This window comes from Pituophis catenifer, unplaced genomic scaffold (genome assembly GCF_029215685.1).
Source record: "Pituophis catenifer annectens isolate HBS135680 unplaced genomic scaffold, rPitCat1.0.hap2 SCAF_3, whole genome shotgun sequence".
In the NCBI taxonomy this organism is placed as follows: Eukaryota; Metazoa; Chordata; class Lepidosauria; order Squamata; family Colubridae; genus Pituophis; species Pituophis catenifer.
Genome location: NW_027256883.1, coordinates 64,145,381 through 64,157,848, shown reverse-complemented (window position 1 = coordinate 64,157,848; position 12,468 = coordinate 64,145,381). Strand labels below are relative to the sequence as shown.

Below are 12,468 nucleotides of genomic sequence, written 5' to 3'. Positions count from 1 at the left end.
TTGGAGTTAATTTTTAAAATAATGTTTTTTAAAAAAGAAATTACCAAACCATAATATTGTGATTGGTTATGTGACCTGGGTTTTAAAAAGTGAACATAAGTGGTAAGTTTATATAGCAACTTGCCGTGATTATTCAGATTGTTCCTGATGGGAACAATCAGAAGAATCTTTTGACTTGGAAGAATCTTTGACTTAAACTAGCATAACCTGCACAGAACAAAATAATGTTGGATGAATTTATGAATGTACTTACTTGCAAACAATCACCATCCAATCATCAAAATTCACTATAATGTAACTCCATACAGGATATATCTATTAATGTGCATGCAGCAGGATTTCTATAGTTAATTGATCTAGTAAGTCTTCTTTGTTTTGTGACCACATTCTGTCAACTGATTCAGCAATTCATTCCAGACATGAGGGTTACAATCAGTATATGCTGCTATCTTATACATGCAGTGGTTTCCCATTCCTTTCAGTGGGGAGAGCAGATCCACATGTAAATATAAAATGAGTCTAATAGAAAAAGCCCTTAAATATAGTCGAAGTTGGTTAAGGTTGAGGATCAAGTCTAATGTAGTCCTAGCCACGTTCACCTTATCACAAAGAGTCATACCCCTAATAGTAATGTAAATTCTTTAAATACACTGCAGCTTATATAAATATTCACCTTAAGAATGTTTAAAATCTTTTAAAAAAAACACAAAAATATCATTTAACTCATTCACCTGTTTTTTAAAATCTCTTTCTTGTGAACTTATCTAGGGCTAATGTTTCAATATTTCATCTTCCATAATGACTCTATTCATTAATATATTCCCTTAAAATTTTGTATCTTGTGTCAGCATTTACAATTTAAACTTCCTTTTAATGAACATCTCTTTAATGATGTTATGTCTGAATACTCTTTTCATGTCAAGGCTTAATGGGTAAAAAAGTTCCATCATATAATAATATGTATAATAATAATATTATTATAATAATAGGTATAATAATATTATACCATAAATTAATCAAATGCAGAAAATAACACCCTTTGTTCCAAATATAAAATTCTTCATTTTCTGAGAACATACATCTTCTAAAATACCCCTATGCTACTGCTGCATAGTCATTGGTTTGTTCATTCTTCTCACTTTCTTGTGGACTGGTGATGGTGACTCTTGGAGCTGGGACTTTTTCATAAGTCCCATTGGAATCAACCTAGAAGAAAGAAAAAAACACATTTGAAATTGACATATTTGTGTCATAAAGTCATATTTAGTTTATTAGTGTGTATGTATTCATAATGATAAAGAAGCTCTGAATCTGCAAGTTGGAAGTCATCACTGAGCATGCCAATTGCTTTTGCTTATCAAACTTCTAACCCTTCTCTATATGTATGGATTAGCTTCACTAGATTATAGCAAGCACAATCTCTAGTGATAAAGATACTAATACATTATATACATATATATACTGTATGTACTGTGTTTGTGTGTGTGTGTGATTAGAAAAAAAAATTTTTGCTAGTAAAAAATAATAGTAAAAATGAATAGGTTCTTAGTTATCTTGCAGAAATAAAAGGAAATGGGACAACTGAGGATTAAGGTAGATATATGATTAAAAAAACCAAACCCATCCTTGCTTAACAACTTAGTTAACATAACTTCCTATAGATTATTCTGGGAAAATCCATCATGGCAACTAAACAGCATCTGCTTTTGACTGGTATCAGATGTTCTGATGGATAAAACATATGTTTTATCAATACTTTTATGGATGCATGTTTCCGCTGGTTTCATATAAAGCAAATACACTCAATTTAGCAAATGCATTATTTGAGAGAGAGTGTTATCAATTTTAGTGTATAACTGATCAGAATGCATAGAGGTGTTTTGCAGGTAATATCCAACATTCTTATATTACAAGGTTCAGTATCCTCTATAAAAATTCCAGTAGAATCATCCACAAAGAGAATGGTTTCTCTAAAACTGCGACACCAAGGGTGATGTAAATTGATTGCAGACTAACCTATTGCTATAGCAGACAAATGGAAGCATTTTCACACAGGTACACAAAAGACAAAGACATGTTACCTGGATTTGATCATCAATACCTTCTTTTGTTTCTTCTGGGTGACTACTGGGTTCCATTTCCTCACCATTTTCTTCATTTGTGTTACCATGCATGTGACCATTAGACTCTTGATCAAGGTCCTGCCCTTGTATTTCATCTTGATAATGGTCATTCTGTTTCTCTTTGCCTTCCTCCATTCCATTAATAGCATCTCCATTTTCTCCATTCATCGTTGCATATTCTCTTTTTTTTAAAGCTTTGTGTTCTGGGGATACATTTTCTTCCTCATCCACAGTTTCTGCTGGTCGCTGATGAATACAGGAAAAAACTTTTAATTGAAATAATCCATTATGAAAATAAAAAGTAGAAATATTATACTATGAGCATTGCAGGATATAGTAGTAAATTGCCAACATTGAATCTGGACTTCCAACCTCAAGCAAAAAAATTCAGTCAAAAATGTCAACAAATAGTGGAAGAAAAGAGGAATGAGCGGGTTTTTAAGAAGATTAAAGCAATCACAGGAGGACTTGGACCTAGCACAAAAATTTTCAATAGTAATCATAGAAGAATCAAAAACAATTTAAGAAATGTCAGAAGGACCTTACAGTTCCTTTCCAACAGGGTATTAAATGACATAAATATTTGCAGAGAAAGAATATATTCATAAATCAATTCCATTAGAAACTGTGAAATGTCAGACAATAGGTCAGATCAATTATCAAGTAAAAGAAAACACCCGCAGAAAGTGGCAAAAGGCCAGTTAAAGTGTTAACAATTCTATGTCAGCAAATATGAAACAAGACTCTGCAGCCTGGAAATTGGAAAACCTAAAAATGTAAGAAAAAAAAGCAAATTATTGAATCTGCACTAATTCTTCATGTCATAGACATTTGCTTAAACATTTACAAAAAGAATAGAAATGAAATACCAAACAGTGAAGTTTCAGACCAAAGGTGGATGATGAAGGAAACAAAATAAAAATATATGTTATCCTTGTTTTGTCAGCTACAGCAGTTTTCTGATTGTGTAGATTCATGTTAGAATACAGAATAGGCTATAATACATCGGCTAGAACACATAACTATTCTTTTGAAGAACTTTTACAAAGAACGATATAATATGTACAGAATGAAAGGATTTTCAGAAAGTGGTTCAGAATAGGGAAGGGAAATAGATGGTGAAATAGGCATATCTGTTTAAGATATATAACAAATGTATTACAGATATGACAGAACAGGAAGATACATTAGTTGAATCAAAACAGGAAGCAGGGACAAATTTTGAGATATGCAGGTGACATTATATTTTCAGTCAAAAGTAAAGATATAGGAAAACTCATTATAAACAAACAGAAGGATATAAAATGTATATGTTTAGCAGGGGATTGATTTGGGTAAAATGACACACCCACTCCAATAATATGACTCTTAGCAAATATGACCATCTTTCAAAACAACAGTGGGCATTATTGCTATCTTATGTCCAGTTGCCCACTGATACTATAATAAATTGGTATCTGCTGGTCTATCTTTCAAAGTTTCACTGCTAACAAAACACCCTGACTTTTTCAGTAGTGAGTAAATGCATTCTTACACTGAAAGGATATGTATAGTGCCTTATTACTGATTTAAGAGGGAAAGTTCAGTTTTCAATTCTGCAAACTTGCTGTACCTTGTCTGTAAAAAAAAAATACTAAAACCCCAAGTGATCAAATTTTATCTATCCAAAGCTACCCAGAAGAAGGGCTATGTTACCTACGGGGGCTGATAAATTGTAGAAGAGCCAGCAGAGCTGGAGGACAGAGTTAAGCACGTCATCAGTTTAAATAAATCTTCTATGCTGCAACTTAACATTAATTTAAGTGCAAAGGATCACGACCATCCATTAAGTTGAAGCCAGATAAGAGTCAACAGAATTCAATGGACCACTTGTGGGAATGTAATAACTTTAATCCGATGTGGCACTTAACTCTGCCCCTCAGCTCTGCTTGCTCTTCTGCTACATAAATCTGCCAAAAGAAAAAATCAGACAGATCTCTTTTATGCTGCATCAAAAAGTGGTTCTTTTAAAAGTTATATTTTCTCTTCTGCATTCCCTGCATTAAAGAAGACTTATTGCCTAGCTTCCCTATTTTTTTCCTAGAACTCAGCAGCCTTCACATTAGTACACATCCAAAGCATGCAATATCAATGTGAAAGTGCAAATTTGTTTAAAATGTGGGTGTTTATCGAAACTTTTGAGATTACCTGGTCAACTGGGACCTCAGTTTGAGTGTCTTCATCTTCCTGGACTTCTGCTGCCCCTCGCATTTCAGATCGCTTTTTCCCAGCTTTGTAAACACCATCATCTGAAGCGGAAAGAAGCAGAGTCAATTTTGTGACACTGTGTGGTGAAATGATTGCACTGCATCTAAATGATATTACATTGGTTATCTTTTGCATTATAACCATACCAGCATTAATAATGAAAAGGTAACTTGAAGCTGTTTCTTCTTCAAAAATGTACTTCTGTTTTTCCACAGATACAGTATACTAACATGGTAACTCATGAAAATAACACAGAGATAAAAAAAAACAAAAACCCACATCTTTTCTGAAAAATAAAGCTAGAAAAATATTTTAATAATAATATGCTCAAGTGAGAAGAAAAGATTAACTGATCTAATATACATTTATAAAGTAGAAGCAAAGACAAATATTTGTTGAGCTCCTTAAAAGCTGATAAGTCCACCTCTTGCTTTTGAAACTGAACATGGACACAGGAGATGGCTTTTTTCAGTAGTTGTGTTCATAAGTAGATAGTTCTCTACTTATGATCATTCAAAGTTACAACCACCACTGAAGGGGTGCTAAACAACCCTTAAAGTACTCCATAAATGGTCACACCAACCCCCATGCTGTCATACAGCTGCAAGCCAGGGGGGTCAGCTTTATGACCAGTTCTGTAGTCACATGACTGTGATTCATGGTTTTTGCCAGTTTCTGGAGAAAAAATGGTCATTCAAATGAATAGGTTCGATTAACAACTGTTGTGTTTAATGACCACACAAAAAGAAGGCCAGAATATTACTTCCAGTCACATGGTGCCTCAACTTATGACCATAATGACTTACAATGAGATTGTAACAAATCTAGCCCCAATTACGGTGGTAATTGTACTACTTGTAGAGATTGTAGCACAAAGTGACTGCAAAGCTCTCTTTAGGGAAATATTTGGCTACTGGGTGAAAAATATCTGTTCAGTTAGGCCTCTGGACTATCCAGCTGAATACTTTTCTTTGGTGTTGCTGATGGGTTTAATTTAAGTGGCATGCTGTGATATTCCTGTTTATTTATTTTATGTTATGTTATTGCATTACATCATATGTTTGGTAATTTTTACCTTGCACCAAAAGTATATATTTAAACCATTATTTCTCAAAATATGCAGTTAATAGATAGGTGATCACTCGAAAGACACTTTTTCTTACATGTTCTTTCTGAACATGAACTTGCATGTTGCTTTGCATACAATAGTAAGGTTGAATGCAAAGTGACCAATCAGCTTCAAAGACCTGCATGGAACTTAAATATAATTTATGTTTTTTAACATATACCATTTTTCAAAGGAGTAAGACATGGAAGTGTCTAAAGCACTGAATATCTGACCTGAAGCTCACTCTACAGAGGAAATTACAACAGAGGGGAACAAAGCAGAAGTGACAGATTGCAACAAGAAGGAAATTGCAAGAATGGGTAGAGAATGTTACAAGCAGAAAGCATGAGGCTGGGAAACAAAGAAACCAGGCTGCAACTGGCATCTCATTGTGGCTGCACTGGGAGAAAAAAGCACAAAAAGCAAGCTACTGTCTACTAGTATTCTGCAAGCCACCACATTTAATATCATTTTCCCCCTGTAACATTTATTTATTTCCAATGGCAGTTTTATCTTTATAGTTTTTAAAGACCAATCACTGTTTAGTTTTATCTATAGATTAAAATGCAATTATTAAAAGTAGATTTCTTGATCAATTCTTGCCCCAATTAAATCATTACTTTTAATCATAGGGTGGTGTTGCACAAATTCATTTTGTCATTTTAGGGGGTCACAGTATTGCAAGGTTAAAAAACTTTGATGAAAATAGGGATAGGTAAACATAAACTAAATGTAAAGCAATTAAGCAATACATGCCATCTATCATCAATTCATGTAAGATGCTTCCAATGAAAGATCCACCTTAATGGATACCATCATTCCCAAAATTCCCAGCCTGGCAATGGAAGATTGCAAGTTTTAAATTTGTATGCTATGTTCATTTATCTTATGAATGACATTGATGGATATTGAATTTTAAGTATGAAGGCCAATAAACCAAATCATTACACATCCCACACACAAAGTTATAATTGCCACTACTTTTTAATTTTAATTAATAAATCTGAGGTGTTAATAGCCATTGAGTTTGCTGAGAAAAGCATTTGAAAATGAAGAATCTGTCTACGGCAATGTTTCTCAACCATGGCAATTTGACGTGTGGACTTCAGCTCCCAGAATTCTCCAACTAGCCATACAGTCCACATGTTTTCAAGTTGCCAAGGCTGAGAAATACTGGTCTATACTAATTGACCATTCCCAATAATTTCAGGGTTTTAGAGGTCACTGTTTCTGCTTGCAGAGCCAAAATAGTTCTATACAGAAGGCAAACCCATGAAAGTTTGGGTTCGTAACAGTTGAAAAGAAGTCAACAAGCAATTTATGAAAAATGTTTAGAAAAGAAAATATGCAAATATAGTGTCCTTTCAGAGCAGCCAACTGCAGTTTGAGCATGAGGCTTATTACCTCATGTCCCAGAGCTCTCAACCCCCCAAGGGCAACTGTTTGGAGCGTTTATAGGTAATCTCAAGTCTTCTCCTTGTCTGGAGAGGAATTATTGAACATCCAGGTTCTTCATTCCACCACAATAATCAGTCTACCATTTTTTCCCCAGAAGTCTGATAATTTCTGAAAACACTGTGAATTCTTCTATCTACTGAAAAATATTTCTTCTTTTATGACACTCAGTTCCTACATTCAGTTTGAAAGAAACTGATATATTGTGATAAAAAGGAATATCAAATAATACACTAATTAGAGTTTCAAATAGTTAATAAGTAATCAATATTCTTTAATTACATCCAGAAAATTAATGTTCCATGCATAAGTTTATTTCTTCAGCAGAGCTAACAATAAAAAATGCATTGCACACAAATGTTAACAGTACGTATAACTATTTAATGAATTTCAAATTTGAAGTTCAGCATTAGAGAGAAAATAATCATGGTAATAATAGTTTGTTTCCCCTGAATATTTTATGTAAATCAAGGACATTTACAAAGCTTTAAGAGTAAGCTGGAGAATTAATGTAACTTCAAAAGAAAAAAAATCAGTGTAATTTACCACATGCTATCTATTTTTTAAAAAAATACAGAACGTATTTTTCATTAGCTGTAACAGATATGTAAAAAGAATAGAGAAGAGATTCTATCCTATTCTCTAGGATAGCACATAAAGACACAGAGAGGTAGAGAAATTGCCATTGCTCTAAATATTTTTTAAAAAAGTATCCTATGAGAATTATAAATTTATCATGAAGACAGCTTTCTAAACAAAAAGCAGCCCCGGTCAAGTTATCTTGGGGGGACAAACTTCTTGCAAAAGAAGATGACATTTATTCAACAAAACGTATGTGAGATGAAAATGAAGGTATAACACAATCCAGTGATAGTAGTAATAACAGAAAAATATGGGAATACTATTAGAACCTATGTAACTATACAGTTAGTCCTTGCTTAACAATAGTATTTTGGGACCGGCAACTCCATCACTGAGCAACACAGTCATAAAGTGTGATGTCACATGACTGTGCCATCTGACAGCAGTTGCAGCAATCCCAATTGCGGTCATTAGGTGAATACTGCACGGTTGCAGCATCCCGTGGTCATGTGATCGCTGTTTGCAACATCTTTCCAGCTTCCCCATTGACTTTGCTTGTTGAAAGCTGGCAGCAGGTATCACACATGGCGATCATGTTATCATGGGGTGCTGCAATGTAGTAATTGCAAGCTAGTTGCCAAGCACCCAAACTGCAATCAGGTGACTGTGGAGATGCTGCAACAGCTGTTACTACAAGGATCCATTGTTCAGCACCATCGTAACTTCAGACATTGGCTGAACAAGTGGTCCTTCAACAAGAGCTAACTGTCCTATGCCAATTGGCATAGAACAAGGGTTCTATGCCAATTCTTCAATCATCATCTTGCTTGCAATGATGCCATTTTACCCATGCTTGAAAAGTGCTAAAAGTACTAGTGGAAAGAACAAAATAATGACATCACAGAATCTAACATGCAGTTTCCTATATATAGCACAAAGCAAATTTAATATCCCCTTCATGAAAAGCTCTATGAAGGTGGTAGAATTATAACCACAAACAGCCAGAACCAGATAGAAAGGAAACTTTGTCAATAGAATACTTTTATTAATCTATTAATTTATGACATCTAGATTCTAGCTTTCTGTCAACAGGCAGAACTTAATACACTAAGCATAATTTCTTAACAGTATCATTGAAACACCCACACAAATATAAAAACATTTCTCTTGTGACATTCTTAGTAGTAAGATGATCAAAACAGAGGTAAGTTCTTATGCTAAAGCATCTATTTGGAAATATCTGAAATGAGCAACAAGTGAGAGGGACCCATATCTGCCACCAATTGCAAGAACAGAGCCATAGCTGAAAGATCACAACTTTTATTGAAAAATGTTAATGACATACAATGCATTCTTTCATGGAAGGTCCTGAAAAGATAGCCAAGTAACAGATGCAGATATTTCCATCATGTTTTTTTTTTTTTTTCTGGCTACAAGTGCACCTGTTACATTTCCATCTGTGAAAGGCCCAAGATTCTCAGGACAAAGATAGCAACTTCAGAATGGAACAGCTGCTATTATCTCTTCTTTTGCAATCTGTGGAAGTCCTGGTGAGAAATACTTATGCTTCTGGGAGTGTTGGATGGCTGCACTGATGTCTGTGGAAAGACAAGAGAAATAGTGCTGCATAATGCATAGTAGTTATAAAAGAGTTGTGAATGTGTAATTATTAAACAAGTGAAAAGATACACTTATCTGAGCATTTTGTTATTTCATCTCAACCAAAGTTTCTCACCCTTCCCAGGGATATAAACCCATGTCATGTAATAATAAATAATAAATGTAATAAAGTAATACTCACCCATCCATGGGGAATCGAACAAAACTTGATTTGTGGTTTATAATTTGTTCTGCAGCTATGTGCCTTGGCTCTGTAAGAAATAATGAGTTAGCAGTGTTTGGCTCCGTATCCATTTTTCAATAAGAAAAGAAACTGGGTCCCCCACTGTCTACCCCATGCAGAGCTCTGAGCTTTTGTTAGAACAAGGTCTCTCAGACTGTCCTCTCAAAAAAATGAGACAACATTGTTTAGCCACATATTCCTGAAGGAGCAGATAAAAACAGACTGTAATCTTGTGTGTTGCCTTGTTCTACAAATCTCAGAGATTGTTTTGGGGTTATGATTTTAATAGACCTGATTTAAAGCCTGAATTCCCCAGACCACAATGCTCCCTTGCTTACCTTTTATTTTGTCCTTGTATCCCTGATTGTAGGAAAGAATGGAAGTTCCTTGTGTTTGATTCTGGAGACTACAGGTAGAATACCTACAATAGTTCTGAAAAAATATATTAACAATCTAGTCTTCCTAGTTTGTTATTGACCTCAGTTGTTTGCTTTAAGCCATGTATCACAAAGTTCTCATCACCAAGTTGTGCACTTGTACATTCACATTATGGGGAAAACAGAACCTAAATGATGTAAACCTTTGGCATAAATGTTGATATATGGACTCTGTTTTCTTACTTTATTGATATAATCCAGTATAATCCACTATATTGGGATTAATATGATGATCAAAACCCTTTCCACAGTAGTAATGTAATTGAGTAGCATGACTCACTAATAAGTAGCAGTCTTGCTAATATCGATGAATCTTCTTTATTTGCATTTCTTATCTCATTAACCTAATGGACTAGAATAAATAAAGCATACAAATTCAGAAATAGCAAATTGGAATATTTTGTGACACCTACTTTTAATGTTCATTATTACATATTTAATTATTTAATTATATTTGTAATGTGTCTGGCAACAAGATGCTGGACTAGAAACAAGGTGATTGTGAGTTCTAGTCCTCCCTTAGGTGTAGAAACCGGCTAGGTGATTTGGGGCCAGTTACTCTCTCTCGATCCCATTCATTTTACTGAGTTGTTCTTGAAGTTGGAAAAAAGGAGCCTTTATTGAACAAAATAAAGACCACATATAAAACAAAGCAATCAAATACCAAATAAATGGTACTCTAATTTTATGTACTTACCGTTAACAGGAAAAATGTAAGATTTGGTTACAATTTTTGCATCTTCTTTTGATTTTGTAGGTTTTTTAAACTCTTGACTGTGTCCAATCTTTTCCTTTCTCTTTGGCGGTTGAGGCGAAGACAATGTGTCTCCTGTGTCAGTAGATTTTGACTAATAGGATAGAGGGAAAACAGGTAATTTATTTGCAGAAACCCAAAAAAGTGTTATTAAATATAAACTTCAAATGTATGCATATAGTCTTCCTTAATATAAATATTCCTAAATTACAATTTTAACACCATTGTACTTTAGCTTTAATATGAAAAAGGCAACTTATTAACAGCTACAGAAATTCCAAGCAGACAAAAAGATCAAGGGAAAGCCCTATCTATGTGTTTCCTTGCCATGTCTCACAAGGTATCTATGAGTGAATCTGTAAAGGAAATATAATTTTATCTGATGGGATTAAACACAGTAAACCATGAAACCCATATTATATTTGATACTTACACTCCCCTTTGATTTTCCAGATCCACCAACAGGTGGTAGCGAGGATGCCTTTGAGCTGCAAAAACAAATACATATTAATTTATTTGTACACTAAAGCAGCCAACTATTGCTAAATTTTGTATAGAAACAAAATTATGATATGATCTATTTTGCTGTAATTTCTGTAATAATTATAGCATATCCTAAAATGATGCACAAAGTTGCTAGAATTCTCCTAATTTCTCTGAGGTGGGGTCCACTTGGTGATGGCCGGACAGAGAGATCAAGCCAAGAAGTCCTCCTATGGATGGTGTCTCAGAGCCTGATGCTCTTGCCCTTCCTATTTAACATCTATATCACAGGGTGAGATCATCTGTTGACCTAGGGTCTGATATCATCAGTATGTTAATAAGTTCTAGTCCTAAATCAGTCAGCTGATTCTGTCAAAATCTTGCCCTAATGTTTGGAGGTTGGATAGGTCTGGATAGGGAGGAATTGACTTGGGTTCAATTCTGATTAGATACAGTGGCTGTGGATGTTTGGACTTCCTAAGCCTGGAACAATTTCATCTTTGCTCCTGAATGTGACTATGAACTGAACTGAACTGAACACAGCCTGCCCATATGAGACATCTGCTCCTTGAGCTGTATTGTTTGCCAGTAAGCTTCCATGTATACCATAATTTGAGATTCTGGTTTTAAAAAAAAGACCTATTAGAAAAGGACCTGTTTATCTGAGGACTGCCTATCTCCTGTAGTTTCTATATGTCTCACACAATTTGACAGATTTAGCTTAGTTGGGTGTAATTGAGCAAACAACTTCTCTTGGAAGCGAAGAATTTTCTGTCCTCTGGAACACCATTCCCCCTGAGATTTGTTCAGCTCCCTCTACCCCGTCCTATTTAAATGAGCCCTTAAAATATGGCTCTGTTCCCAGACTCTGGGTTAAACTGGGTAATAGACCACCTGTATGATGTTCTGTTTTTTCTAAATTATTGTTGTTGTTTTCTGGACTTTTGAAGGTTTTCTTCTTTGATGTTTTTATCTATTGTTACTATAGATTTTACAAGCTATCCAGAGTTGTAATGTGTTGTGGTAACATTTATTTTAATAAATACATCTTATTAAATATTACAAAGTTTAACCATTTCACTAATTATAGTAACTTTGCTCTGGTAGTATGAAAAACAGCATTTTACCTGTTTCTCTCTCTATGTCTCTGTCAATCTCCATTTCCCTCTCTCTCTCTCTCTCTCTCTCTCTCTCTCTCTCTCTCTCTCTCTCTCTCTCTCTCTCTCTCTCATGTGTGGGTGTAGGTGAGTGTGTGTAGGGAGAGAGGGACGGACAGAACCAGATAAAATGCTTTTAGCCAGAGTCAACCTCTACACAATGGCTGGAAACAGCATTCACACATAATTATTCATCCTGTGTAATCTTACATAATCTACAAATGGCTTTAAAGGCTATGGCTTTAAAGGGCAATAGTATTTTAGGTTAAACCTAAAATA

General features: G+C 34.6%; 1 protein-coding gene across 1 annotated transcript in view; it reads right to left on the bottom strand.

Moving 5' to 3' along the window:
- Positions 1-1,095: 1,095 nt before the first annotated feature.
- DCDC2 (doublecortin domain containing 2) overlaps positions 1,096-12,468 on the bottom strand; it is a 52,954-nt gene continuing 41,581 nt past the window's right edge. Inside the window, exons 7-11 of the mRNA XM_070942471.1 lie at positions 10,983-11,037; positions 10,493-10,643; positions 4,311-4,411; positions 2,082-2,369; positions 1,096-1,206 (exon numbers count right to left, since the gene is read on the bottom strand). Coding sequence (XP_070798572.1) covers positions 1,096-1,206; positions 2,082-2,369; positions 4,311-4,411; positions 10,493-10,643; positions 10,983-11,037 — 706 coding nt within the window. The remainder of the gene's footprint in view (positions 1,207-2,081; positions 2,370-4,310; positions 4,412-10,492; positions 10,644-10,982; positions 11,038-12,468) is intronic.